The sequence below is a fragment of the Schistocerca americana genome, chromosome 8 (assembly GCF_021461395.2).
Source record: "Schistocerca americana isolate TAMUIC-IGC-003095 chromosome 8, iqSchAmer2.1, whole genome shotgun sequence".
Taxonomy (NCBI): domain Eukaryota; kingdom Metazoa; phylum Arthropoda; class Insecta; order Orthoptera; family Acrididae; genus Schistocerca; species Schistocerca americana.
The window spans coordinates 326382205-326395566 of NC_060126.1; the positions used below are offsets into that span (position 1 = coordinate 326382205).

The 13362-nt window shown below is 41.2% G+C and overlaps 2 protein-coding genes across 2 annotated transcripts in view; both read left to right on the forward strand.

Annotated features, from left to right (window-relative positions):
* Positions 1 to 1087: 1087 nt before the first annotated feature.
* Positions 1088 to 1684, forward strand: LOC124545821. Its single transcript, XM_047124774.1, has one exon. It carries the CDS (start codon positions 1088 to 1090, stop codon positions 1682 to 1684), a length of 597 nt encoding a protein of 198 aa, XP_046980730.1.
* Positions 1685 to 1692: 8 nt separating this feature from the next.
* LOC124545822 (odorant receptor 43a-like) overlaps positions 1693 to 13362 on the forward strand; it is a 44848-nt gene continuing 33178 nt past the window's right edge. Inside the window, exon 1 of the mRNA XM_047124775.1 lies at positions 1693 to 1871. Within this exon, the coding sequence (XP_046980731.1) occupies positions 1693 to 1871 (179 nt within the window). The remainder of the gene's footprint in view (positions 1872 to 13362) is intronic.

Below are 13362 nucleotides of genomic sequence, written 5' to 3' on the forward strand. Positions count from 1 at the left end.
CCAGTATATTGGCTGTTAATCTGATGACCTTGAAGTTCTCACTATCCACTGGTATTCTTTTGCCATATTCTGGAGATGGAACTTTGTGTGACCTCCAGACTGCTACCAGAGTGTGAGAGCGCCTTCGGTTGCACAACCGCAACACAGTTTTAACTCTCCCTTCCATTAATTGAGGCTTTTTAAGCTACTCAGTAGAATGTTAAGGATCGTTGGTTCCACTCCTTTCTTGGACAACAATGGGAGGTTTATTTGAATGGTCTTATCGTATATCGACTTTAGATGTTTATAATGCTTACTTCTATAGGGCTCTATACAAACTTTACCCAGGAGTGCTTCGAATTCTACAGAAGCTCAGGGAAAATAGCAAAATTTCCTAAACAGTAAATCAAAGTACAAACAATACATATAGCTTATTATCACCCTAAGAGCTCTCTAGACAACATGCAAATGAGGAACTGGCTTTGTTCGTATGTTATATCACATGTGCTCTTGAAATACTTTTCATCTGAAAATGAACCCACAAACCGAGGAGACTGACTTACAAATGAGTTCCAGACATCTTTTGCAAATTGTATAGTAAAATGCAAGTATGTAGAAGACTATATTTTAAAATATTATCCAATTACAACGTCGGTTGGCGTGTTCGGCGTAGCAGTTTGAATTATGGGGATTTGATTATTAATTTCGATTGACGTTTTACTCTAATCTATATTGTATTGCTGCCTTGGAGGTGAATGAATATATGAGAACCTATTAAGAAAGTCTAATAAAATACACAATAGTACATGATTGATAATTGAGAACGTATCTCGACCTCTATAATTTAGTATTGATTTTGCAATACTTGCCGTTTTATATATATATATATATATATATATATATATATATATATATATATATATATATATATAGGTCACACAATAACAGATTGGCTCATGGCTGTAGCAGGAGCTATCGCTTGTGCAACCTCATTCGTTGCCTATTGCTAAGGCACATCGGAGGAATTGGCTAGATTGCAGAGAGAGTACTGCTATAGTGTCTCACTGCGAGTCGTTGAATGCACGGTAAAGAGCTTGTTCACCCAGAGATGGCATTCTCCTGGTCAAACAGTGGCCACTCCGTTCCCAAGCTGAACATCCGTCTACTGTGCCTGTTCGGGATGTGGCCACTGTGCGATTCGACGCTGTATAACTTCTACAGCCCCCTCGTCTTAACGCTGGGCGTTTGGAACTGCATGGAAGGCGCTCTGGCCGTCGGCTACAGCGGAGCTGATCTTGAAGAGACGACGCTGGTCCTGATTAACTCTTTCACGACCTGCAGTGGACTCGTCAAGGGCATACTGTTCGCGTGGGACAGGCAGCAGTATTACGCCATGGCGCATTGTCTCAACGCGCTGGTGTCGAAACAAAGTGAGGCCTGCTCCAAGGACACCACCATGGCCGACATCCTCCAGAACTCGCGCAAACGTGCGAGCCGCGTTTCACTGGCCATTTTCCTGTCCTTGGTCGTGCAGTCGATCGTGTGGTTCTCAATGCCGTTGATCCTGCATCCGGGCGAACATCGCCTTCCGCTCGACCAGCACTACTGGGCCGTCAACAATACCTACTACGCACTGTCGAACATCGTGCAGTGTTGCGCAGCCAACATCTGTGCCACATTAGCATCGGCATGGACTGTCTTCTAGCAACAGTAATGATTTTGGTGGCCGCGCAGTTGAAGGTCGTCACAATTCGTATAGCCGCCTTGAGCTCAGAGCAGGCTGACACGGAACTGGGAGTCAAATACCGTTTCGAGGGTTCACACGCTTCGTCTCAGGACAGGCTGTACAGAGATTTGTGCCTTTGCATTGAAAGCCATCAACAAATTCTCCGGTACGTAACAGGTCATTGTATTGACATTTAATAGACAAAATTAGGACAATTAACACTGAGAAGTGACGCGGAGCGAGTACAGACTTTTTCTAAGTCTCGCTAATGCTCGACTAGATCATTTTTTATCGTCTTTCATTCTACTGTCCTCCTCCAACTATTCCTGCATTGTCCTTATTTTTCCATTTCTGCTTATCTATTTTTCCCCAACATCCCCAATAATCGTATTTGTGCCTCGCATGCTTCCTCACAGCCCCTATTGGTTTTTCTAGTATGGAGCTAAAAAATTTTGTGATTTGTTGCAGGCTATGCACTGTGTTCCTCATGTTCTTACTGTGTCCCATAAAGTAGACAAACCTTGCGAGACGTGAGACCTGAAAAGTGAAATTCATATATTTTTCAATATTGCTAACGATATTGCTACAAAACTTACTACAAGTCGTAACCTTAAAGGGTTCCTACATAATTGCAGCCCGTAATTCTTTTGTTCTGTGGCTGGGGTACTCAACTAGAAAATAATCGAAAATATTCTTAACCTGAAAGTGTTCATAGGCGAATTTGTTGGTAAGAAATGTTAAGTAATCATATCAGGGTGGGACGAAATTTCACCCCTTCCTAGAAACTAGCGTAGTGCCATGACTACCGTCATTTCTCGTTCGGTCAGTCATCTTCTGTCATAGATTGTACACCAGTGTTTATTTTGTAATGGTTCAAATGGCTCTGAGCACTATGAGACTTAACTTCTGAGGTCATCAGTCCCCTAGAACTTAGAACTACTTAAACCTAACTGACCTAAGGACATCACACACATCCATGCCCGAGGCAGGATTCGAGCCTGCGACCGTAGCGGTCGCGCGGTTCCGGACTGTAGCGCCTAGAACCGCTTGGCCACTCTGGCCGGCTTATTTTGTAATATTTTGCACTCTTTTGTGCACTTACACTCAGTTTTGCATCATGATTGTACTCATACGGAACATAGTTGACCGTGTCCTACCTTAGGCAACCATCACTATCACTGCCGCTTATTCATACGAACACTGTTGTCAGTAAATCGCGAAGTCTAAATCACAAATCAAATGTGACATTGCTTCTAAATATAATAATGACTGTTTATAAAATTACTATGAAAATTTTATTACTTAGAACTATAACACAGAAATGTTTCTTTGCCCTGTGTCTGGGATTTCTTCCATCACGTGAATGAAATTTTTACACTTTTTTGAAAGAGGTAGTTGATTGCTATTTATGTAAGTAACCGTACGTCTGTTCATCCAAATCGCTTTTTTGCTCTGGGAACGTAGGTACTGTAAGATTTGTGGATTTACCAGCGAACCGCTGTCTACGCTGCAGTCCACGGAGGATGTACCTCGATCTCGATCCCCATGTCGGAAAAACATTGTAGTGAGGGCGACCTTCATTCCATACCCACAGTATACTTTGGTTCTTATAACTGGAAGTACCTCTAAAATCAGCGTTTCTAGATACGCTCACGAGAGAGCTAGCGCAGTACACCGTAAGAAATTCGGGTACTGAATATATCTAGGGCACTAGGAACAAAGAGTACACCAAGAACTCGTATTCACGAGGAGTTCAAAATCATTCTGTCCATCCAGTCGTAGTTTTTCCGTGGTTTGTCTGAAGCACTATTGGTGAACGCCAAGATACCTCCTTCAAAATAATTAGATCTGACATTGTAACACAGTAAAGATAGTATCGCTTCCTTATTAAAGCTGATTTTACTTGTCAAACCGTTGTTTCCAGTGAATCTGAGATGTGAAGTATGCAATGGAAGCAAGAATACTCAACATTTACCTCAAAGCAGTATATTTTTACGCAGATGCAACATAATACTTCTTGATGTCGTGATTTTGTTTTGTGGTTTATCGTAGCAACACGCGAACAGGGCACTCAAAAACGCTGCAGCGCTATTTACGTCTGCTATAATACTTCTTGATGTCGTGATTTTGTTTTGTGGTTTATCGTAGCAACACGCGAACAGGGCACTCAAAAACGTTGCAGCGCTATTTATGTCTGCTATTAACTCTGTTAAGCACTGAGGATGGATTTCCCGATCGAAGTCAGTTTGACAAAATGAAATAATGACAAACCAAAGAATCCTCGCTGTATTTACTGTATTACAAATTCAGAGTCAGACACGGACACTGTAAAATTTTTAGTGATACTATTCCTATGAATGGTTTGTAGGAGTCGGCCACGAGTGCTTCTCCTGTGGCAATTACTTCATCTCAGAGCAGCAATTGCACGCAGTTCTCTTAATTATTAGTTGGGTATATTCCAAAGTTAGTCCTCAACGCCACTTTTCAATCTTTACGGTTACCTGTTGGCCTATCACATCTTATTAGTCTGTTCCTTTTATAGTATTTTCCACGTATCTCTTTCCTCACCGTCACGTCTTATCTTACCGGTCCACCTGCTACTAACACCACTTCACGTATACTTCACCCCTCTTCTTTTGCCGTTTTCGCACAATCCATGCTTCTTTTCCAGACGATAGTAACCTTGTGTATTATGTATTGAACCGAGGACCTAGGAACGATGGAGAGGCTTCGTCCCGCCATCATAGCCTTCAGTGGTTCTCAACCCCACAGCAGACCACAGTTGTCCACCCACCCCACCGCCGCCCCACAACGAACCCAGAACTATTGAGCGGTTCGGCCCCCAGTGGAGCCCCCCCCCGCCCCCCTCTCTCTCTCTCTCTCACGCCAACGGCTCATGCCAGACGAGTGTAGCCCCAAATGTTTTCATGGTAGAGTAATTATGGTGTACGTGTAAGTGGAGAGAGTGTTTGCGCAAAAATCGCCGACATAATGTAAATGAGGCGGAATAAGGGGAACCAGCCCGCATTTGCCAAGGCAGATGGAAAACCGCCTTAAAACCATCTACAGGCTGGCCGGCACACCGGACCTCGACACTAATCCCGATTGGGAAACAGCGCGTTAGACCGCACGGCTAGTCGGGCGACCTATCGTAACCTTACTACCGCTTTATTTTAATCTGCGGCGATTGGGCACAGGTGTTTAGCAGAAAGAAGAAATCTGCTTCTTGCCATTCACCCACAGTTCGCAGTATATCATGTGTGAAAAGAGTAAGCTGAGTTTCGATTGAGCGATACTTCCTAAAACCTTGCTGATTGGTGGGCTTAAGCATCTCAGTCTCAAGTACGTTCGTTACTTTCGAACTCGTAATGCGTTCAAAAGATATATATGTTTAGGGATTTTGGTCTGTAATTTTTCTGGTCCGTTCTTTTACCCTTCATATACACTAGAGACACCTGCGCTTTTCTCGAATGTGAAATTTGAAACGTCGTCTTTCCTTTTGCTGTCTTCAACTGCCATATCAGGCTGGTCAACAAAGTACTGAAGGGAAGACTTAGACCCGCTTCGCGATTTTCCATATGACTCTTGAACCATATTCTGCATTCATCAGTCTGTTGCTTCCATTAAGACGGTAGTGCACTTCCTTCACTTTTACTGAGGATAGCAATATATTCATTGAATCTTATAATTTACACCATTCCATATTGAATTTTAATCCTTCTTAAGAATTTTTCTATTGTTTCCGCCTTTGCTGCTCCGATGTACAGGTTCAACAGTGGGGGAGACAGACTGCATCATCGCTCTTGGTAATCCCAGCACTTCTCTTTCTCATTTCTTGTTGTATACAACACAAAAGCTTCGTCCGGACAGGCCTTCGGTGCCTAACGGTTCCGACCGACCGCCGTGTCATCATCAGCCCCTAGGTATCATCAGATACGGATGTGGAGAGTCACGTGGTCAGCACACCGCACTCTCGGCCGCTGCAAAGTTACGAGAACAGAGCCGCTACTTCTCAGTCAAGTAGCTCCTGAACTGGCCTCACAAGGACTCAGTCTACCTCACTAGCCAGCAGCATTCGGCACACCCAGTCAGTCACCCATCAAAATGGTAACGAAGCCGACAGCGTTTAACTTCGCTGGTCTGACGACAACCTGTGTTACCACTGTGGCAAGGCCGCTGGCTTTGTGTAATATGTATTACCTAATTCCTAGCCTTTCCTGCTGTAACGGTCTTATCAGGCAAATGTGTGTTGTGTTATTCAAAGGTGTCACTGGGTGACGTTAGTGTGGTCGACGGCTCTATTTTTCACGTGTAAACTGCAAGTGATTCTGGTCTGAAGAAAGTTTATTGGTTATTTTAATAGAATTCAGATATGGAACTCCAAATCAGCGAAGCATGATCCTTGTGTATACCGTAAGTACAATTTATGATTAAATGCTACACTTATCCTGTGACTTATTATGTTGACCACATACCATTTCTTGGGGTTTGGTTTGTCGCCGACTCGCAGATAGTTGCTTTCCAGTATCTAATATTGCTGACCCTAAGAAACTCGCGTCTTGTACGATGTCCACCCGACAAAACGTTTAAGTTTGATGACTATCCGGCTGTGGCTACTGGCATTAACAAACACTGAATATGAGCCTGAAGAAATACATCTGGTGCTGTAACAGGTGCAGCTCCAAACCCATAACCCACCAGCCAACAATTTATGGGAATTTCATCACCTGTGGGTAGACAGATGTCTTCAAAAACCAAGGACTTACCGAAACAATGCCACTGAGAATCTCTGCTGCATTGCAATCAAAAGGAGGACCAACACCCTGTTAGACAGGTGGATGTGTGGTTCAGTGTATGTCAGTATGGTTAACACAAGGAAGGTGAGCTCTTAACATAAATAAATATACATTGTCACCCTACTTGCATAACTATCGTTCAAGGTTCTCGCAATTTCCCAAATGTCAACCTCAAACAAATCGATTTCACAATATTGTAGGCTGTGTACGTTTTCATTTTTAGGACATAGACTACACACACACACTAGTTTACTATTTACTGATCATTAAATGACCAATATACAGACATTCGAAGATACAAACCATTTATCATTAAGTAATGTATGCATCACACTTAGTTTACATTTATTATAACAGATGATCGTATCATTACTTTACCCATGATATCACAAACTACACCTCAGTTACCTATGAAATAATCGTCATCACCTGTCTAGATTTTCCCCTCTTTTCTATGACATCATTCACACTCCAAGAAGCTACATCTCATTTTTTGCACTACTGGCGACCATTAAAACGAAAAAGAGGTACCCACCCCCGCCCCTTCCCCCCCCCCCCCCCACACACACACACGCATTCACACAACATGTGTATGATAGGATTTTCCAATAAGCGGCACTTTGTATGGCCATGGTTCGTTCCCTGTATCTCAGTTGGTACCAAAACACATTGCTCCTTCAAATTAAACATTTCCATATCTAAATTTCTCAATGAAAACTTGTCAAGTGTCACGATGCAATGTGCACCGTTTAAATGTTCTATAAATGTACAAAACACTGCTGACTAAACATAAGACACTAAAAACAGTCTATTTTGTCACTAAATCAGGCAATTTTCAAAAATTAAGTTTTGAGGTGAGTCCTCTTGTATATGAATAGGAGCTATGGTGCCAACACATTCTGAAACGTTTACAGACTGTATTTCCTTACTTTTCTATAACGAAGTACTAAACAATACTAAGATCTAATCATTAAGTGAAAAAGTTAGAGATGTTAAGACACGGCTTACCCAAAGAAGGATGAAGTAACGAAGCACCACTTTAGGGGGAAGAAGGCGTTTTTACTATTGTATTGTATCACTGAAACTGAATATTTTCCTATTATGCATATATAACAGCATAATGCTTCAAATACTAGATGTAAGCAAGACCAAAGACAACAATGGACAATATTTATCATAAAAAGAGGAAACTTCAACATCGTGAAGATGTGGTTTTGCACTAAAATAAAATTATGTATCAAAATACGTAATGATTTCAACTACAGAAACGTGTTTCTCTACTGTTGCTCCCTAATTAGTCTATAAGGTTAGAGAAATACACATGGCTTGTATAATAGCACTACTGATAACACTTACAGCATAAGCCACACTTGTCGATGACTGACGTTCGATATCAGTATTCCGCCATTCAAGGCATAATTGACCTTGAAATTAAATATTTCCACATCTACGTTCCTTGTATTACTTATAAAAATACATGTAACTTGGTTATCAGCAATAACAATATAACTGACAGATTGCTCATCGAACTTAATTACATCTTTTTACCACACATTAAAAACCAAAATTCACAAAAATTTGTTCTATAAAACTACAGAGTACACTGGGATCTACTGCAGATCTAGCTTACCTCTTAAAGTGTCCTTATCGATAGTTTACTTTTATACCAAAGTAAAAATAAATTATTCCCAAATCTAATTTTGTTAAAAACTGGTCTGAGCTCAATTGAAACCGATATCAGGGTCAGCCAAACATTATAGTGACCGTCAAGCTAAGGTATTTATCTTAAACTACAAAACACATGTTGTCATTTGCTGATAACATTAAATCATGCTGGCACACAGTGTAAGCTACATGATATTTGATGAAATAGCATACTGAACAGTGTTAATACACATTCTTATCAGCAAGATGCAAGTGTTACTGTGGCTACAACTCACTTTCAAAGTTTCAATTAGATTATAGTCGCCTTGTGATAGAGTTTCAACTTTCTCTTGCAGTCAAAACACTTGTCATCTTCTGCTGAGGTTACCAACTACGTCATTGTCATTTGGTGGAGGATCCATGACACTTCGCTTCTCTGTATATCATTGTGTTACAGCGAAATTGTAACAAAAAAAAAATGGACATGATCGATGACATCCTCCCGGCCAACAATGCCATACGAACATTTCATTTTTTTTTTACAAAATACTGCATACAGTGGTATGATTGCAAAATAAAAGTTGGTGCAATCTACTGCATTTAATATAGTGTGTACGACTGGCTTGTACTTCCTTTCCATTGGGGAAGAAGGAAGCAAGTAAAAAGCAAACATTTCATTGAAAAAATATTATAGGCCTATTGATATTTTTCTGATACGTTTCTGTGGGACCAAACTGCCCTAGACTTCCACAATACCTAATCTAACTTAAACTAACTTACGCTACGGACAACACACACACCATTGCCCGAGGGAGGACTCGAACCTCCGACAAGGGGATTCTCGCGAACCGTGGCAAGACGCCTCAAATGGCGCGGCTACCCCGCGCGCCTTATTGAGATATGCATGCACATGTGCACAAATGAAAAATAACGCTATTTTTCAATTTATTTTAGTACAGTATACATTTTAGTAGACATGCTACCAATAGTATATCTCTCTGTTATGACACCCTTTGTAAGCTCTTGGTGTCACAATATACGGTAAAGACTTGCATTTCTGGCTCTTGGTAACACTGTACCGTGATGCCGTTATTGTCTCTAGAATTCCTTGCGTAATGTCTATATATTCACTTCTTGACACATATTCCATCTGTGAGCGGAGTGTCGAGCCTCAACTCTACAACTTGGTTGTGGACACCTACTAATAAGGAATCCATTTTGTTGACTGTCGACATTATGCCTTACTTATCCAGCTTCGTATTTTGCCTTTAGTAAAAAATGAGCCCATCTGTCTTAGAAATGGACGTTTTCGAGATTGTCTGTACATCAGAGTTGCTTTGGTAACTTTGAACATGCCATGGGTATCCCATTTTTTTCAGCTTCCAAAGTTCCATGCATCTGATGTTCTTCAGACTTCGGAATATTCACTTTCTTTTGTTTCCCAGCTCAACTACAAAAAATACTATGCTAAGCAGACAATGCAGTGATAGTCGATACAAACATACGCATTCACAATTGAAATAATAATGTAAAGTAACAGGGGTGCAAGCTAACAGATCTTAAATAATATTATAGCACCAGAAACCGGATTTTATAAATGCAGTGAGTGTCACGTACTGGGATGTCAGCTACTGAATCTCAAAGCTGTATTCTAACATCACTCCCTGACAATGTGTGTGCTGTGTCAGCTATTGGATCTTAAAAGGTTGTTGCAATGTCAGAAGCTGACTGTGTGTATCTGCAGTAATTTTTATTATGGGCTATGATGGTTAGTTGACATATGATGACTGCCATTACCCCACGTACTATTGGGTGGGGCAATGATAATCAGGTTACAGGGAGACTATCACTACTCTGAATACTTAATCAAAGTATATGTACCATAACATGATAGCAGGTATCAGCTACTGGATCGTAACACTGAACTATAACACCAAAAGCTGACAATATATGTACTATTATGTGTCAGCAGGTGGCAGCTTACTAGTTTTCAAACAGTATTGCACCGCCAGTGGCTGCTAGTGTTCGTGGCATAACTCTGCAGTGGGTGTCAGCTCCTGGATCTCCCTCATCTTACATTGAGTTTCAGATAAGTTTCAAACAAAATTGTAACAAATTCCCCCCCACACCATTAAGTTACAGAAGGAAATGTAATAACTTACTGCACCATAGCACAAAAATTGTAGCATATTGTCATATATCCAGAACGAGATTTTCACTCTGCAGCGGAGTATGTGCTGATACGAAATTCCTGACAGATTAAAACTGTGTGCCGGACCGAGTCTCGAACTCGGGGCCTTTACATTTCACGAATAAGTGCTTTACCATCTGAGCTGCTCAAGCACGACTTACGACCCGTCCTCGCAACTTCAAGTCCGCCACTACCTCGCCTCCTACCTTCCAAACTTCATAGATGCTCTGCTGCGAACCTGCAGTCGTGCTTGGTTAGCTCAGATGGTAGAGCACTTGCCCATGAAAGGCAAAGGTCCCGAGTTCGAGTCTCGGTCCGGCACACAGTTTTAATCTGCCAGTAAGTTTCATATAAGCTCATACTCCGCTGCAGAGTGAAAATCTCATTCTGGAAACAACCCTCTAGGCTGTGGCAAAGCCATGTCTCCGCAAATCCTTTCTTGCAGGACTGATGGCTTTTTGCAAGCCTCTTCATCTCCGAGTAACTACTGCAACCTACATTCTTCTGATTCTGTTTAGTGTATTCATCTCTTGCAATCGCTCTCTGATTTTAACCCTCCATGCTTCCCACCAATACTAAATTGGTGATCCCTTGACACCTCAGAACGTGTCCTACCAGTCGACTCCTTTTTTTAGTCGAGTTGTGGCACAAATTCCCCTTCTCCCCAATTCTGTTCAGTACCTCTACAATAGTTACTTCATCTACCCATCTAATCTTCAACATTCTTCTGTTGCACCACATTTCGAAAGCTTCTATTCTCGTCTTCTCTGAACTATTTGTCGTCCATGTTTCATTTCCATACATGGCTACACTCCATACAAATACTTTCAGAAATGACTTCCTGTCAGTTAGATCTGTACGCTATGTTAACGAATTTCTCTTCTTCAGATACGTTTTCCTGGCCATAGCCAGTCCATATTTTATATTATCTCTACTTCGACCATCATCAATTATTGTGCTTCCCAAATAGCCCTTGTGAGTCAAACGAAGGAGCTATTTGATTGAGAAGTAGCGGCTCCGGTCTAGGAAACTGACTTACGGTCGGGAGAGCGGTGTGCTGACTACATGCCCCTCCATATCCGCATCCAGTAACGCCTATGGACTGAGGATGAAAAGTACCGTTGGGTCTTCATGGCCTGTTCGGGAGGAGTTTAGTTAAAGAGCAAAACATTTCTAATACTTTAAATGTCTCATTTCCTAACCTAATTCCGTCAGGATCACTTGATTTCATTCGACTACATTCCATTATCCTCGTTTTGCTTTTGTTGATGTTCAACTTACATCCTCTGTCAAGACACTGTCAATTCAGTTCAACGGCTCTTGTAGGTTCTTTGCTGTCTCATTCCCCTCTCAGTCACTGCCTGCCTTCCGTGCCCCTCGACTCTTAAAACTGCCATCTGGTTCTGTACAAATTGTAAATAGCCTTTCGCTCCCTGTATTTTACGCTCGCCACCTTCAGAATTTGAAACAAAGTATTTCTGTCAACATTGTCAAAAGCTTTCTCTACTTCTACTAATGCTATAAACTTGCGATAAACTTTCCTTAACCTATCTTCTATGAGAAGTCGTAGACTCAGCATTGTCTCGTGTGTTCCGACATTTCTACATAATCCATACTGATCTTCCGCGAGATCAGCATCTATCAGCTTTTCCATTCGTCTGTAAAGAATTCGTGTTAATATTTTACAACCGTGATTTATTAAACTGATAGTTCGGTAATTTTCATACCTGTCAACACGTGCTTTGTTTGGGATTGTTCTTTTATATTCTTCTCGAAGTGAGAAATTATTTCGCCTGTCTCATACATCCTACCGATCAGATGAGAGAGTTTTGTCGTGGCTGTTCTAAGACTGTTACTAGTTCTAAGGGAATGTTGTCTACTCCAGGGGCCTTGTTTCGACTTAAGTCTTTCAGTGTTTCGTCAAATTCATCATGCAGTACTGTATTTCCCATTCCATTTTTATCTACGTCCTCTTCCAATTCTATGACGTTGCCCTCTAGTACATCAGCCATGTATAGACCCTCTATATATTCCTTCCACCTTCCTACTTTCCCTTCTTTGCTTAGGACTGGTTTTCCATCTGAGCTCTTGGTGTTCATATAGGGGTTCTCTTTGGTCCAAAGGTCTCTTTAATTTTTCTGTTGTCAGTATCTAGCTTACCTGTAGTGATATATGCTTCTACATCCTTACGTTTGTCTTCTAGCCATCGCTAGTTAGCCATTTTCGCTTCCTCATTTTTGGGACATTTGTATTCATTTTCGCCACCCTTATTTGCTGTATTTTTTATATTTTCTCCTTACATCATTTAATTTCAATATCTCCTGTGTTATCGAAGGATTTCTTCTAGCCCTCGCCCCTTTACCTACTTGATCCTCTGCTGCATTCTTTATTTCATTTCTCGAAGCTACCTATTCTTATTCTATTGTATTTCTTTCCCCTGTTCTTTTAAATCGTTCCATAATGCTCTCTCTGAAACTCTCTGCAACGTCTGGTTCTTTCAGTTTATCCAGGTTCCATCTCCTTAAATTCCTACCTTTTGGCAGTTTCTTCAGTTTTAATTAGAGTTCATAACCAATAACTTGTGGTCAGAGTCCACATCTGTCACTGGAAATTTCTTACAATTTAGAATCTTGTTCCTAAATCTCTGTCTTACCCTTATGTAATCAGTCTGAAATCTTCCGATGTCTCCAGTCTTCTTCCACGTATACAACCTTCTTTCATGATTCTTAAGCCAAGTGTTATCTGTGATAAAGTTACGCTCTGTGTCTAATTCTCATAGGCGGCGTCCTCTTTCATTCCTAACCCCCTGTCCATATTCACCTACGACTTTTTCTTAACTTCCTTTTCCTACCATCGAATTCCAGTCCCCAATGACTATTAAATTTTCGTTTCCCTTAACTATCTGAATAATTTCTTTTATCGCATCATACATCATCGTCTGCGAAGCTAGTTGGCATATAAACTTGTCCTACTGTGGTAGACATGGGCTTCGTGAGTATCTTGGCTACAAGTATGCGTTCACTAAA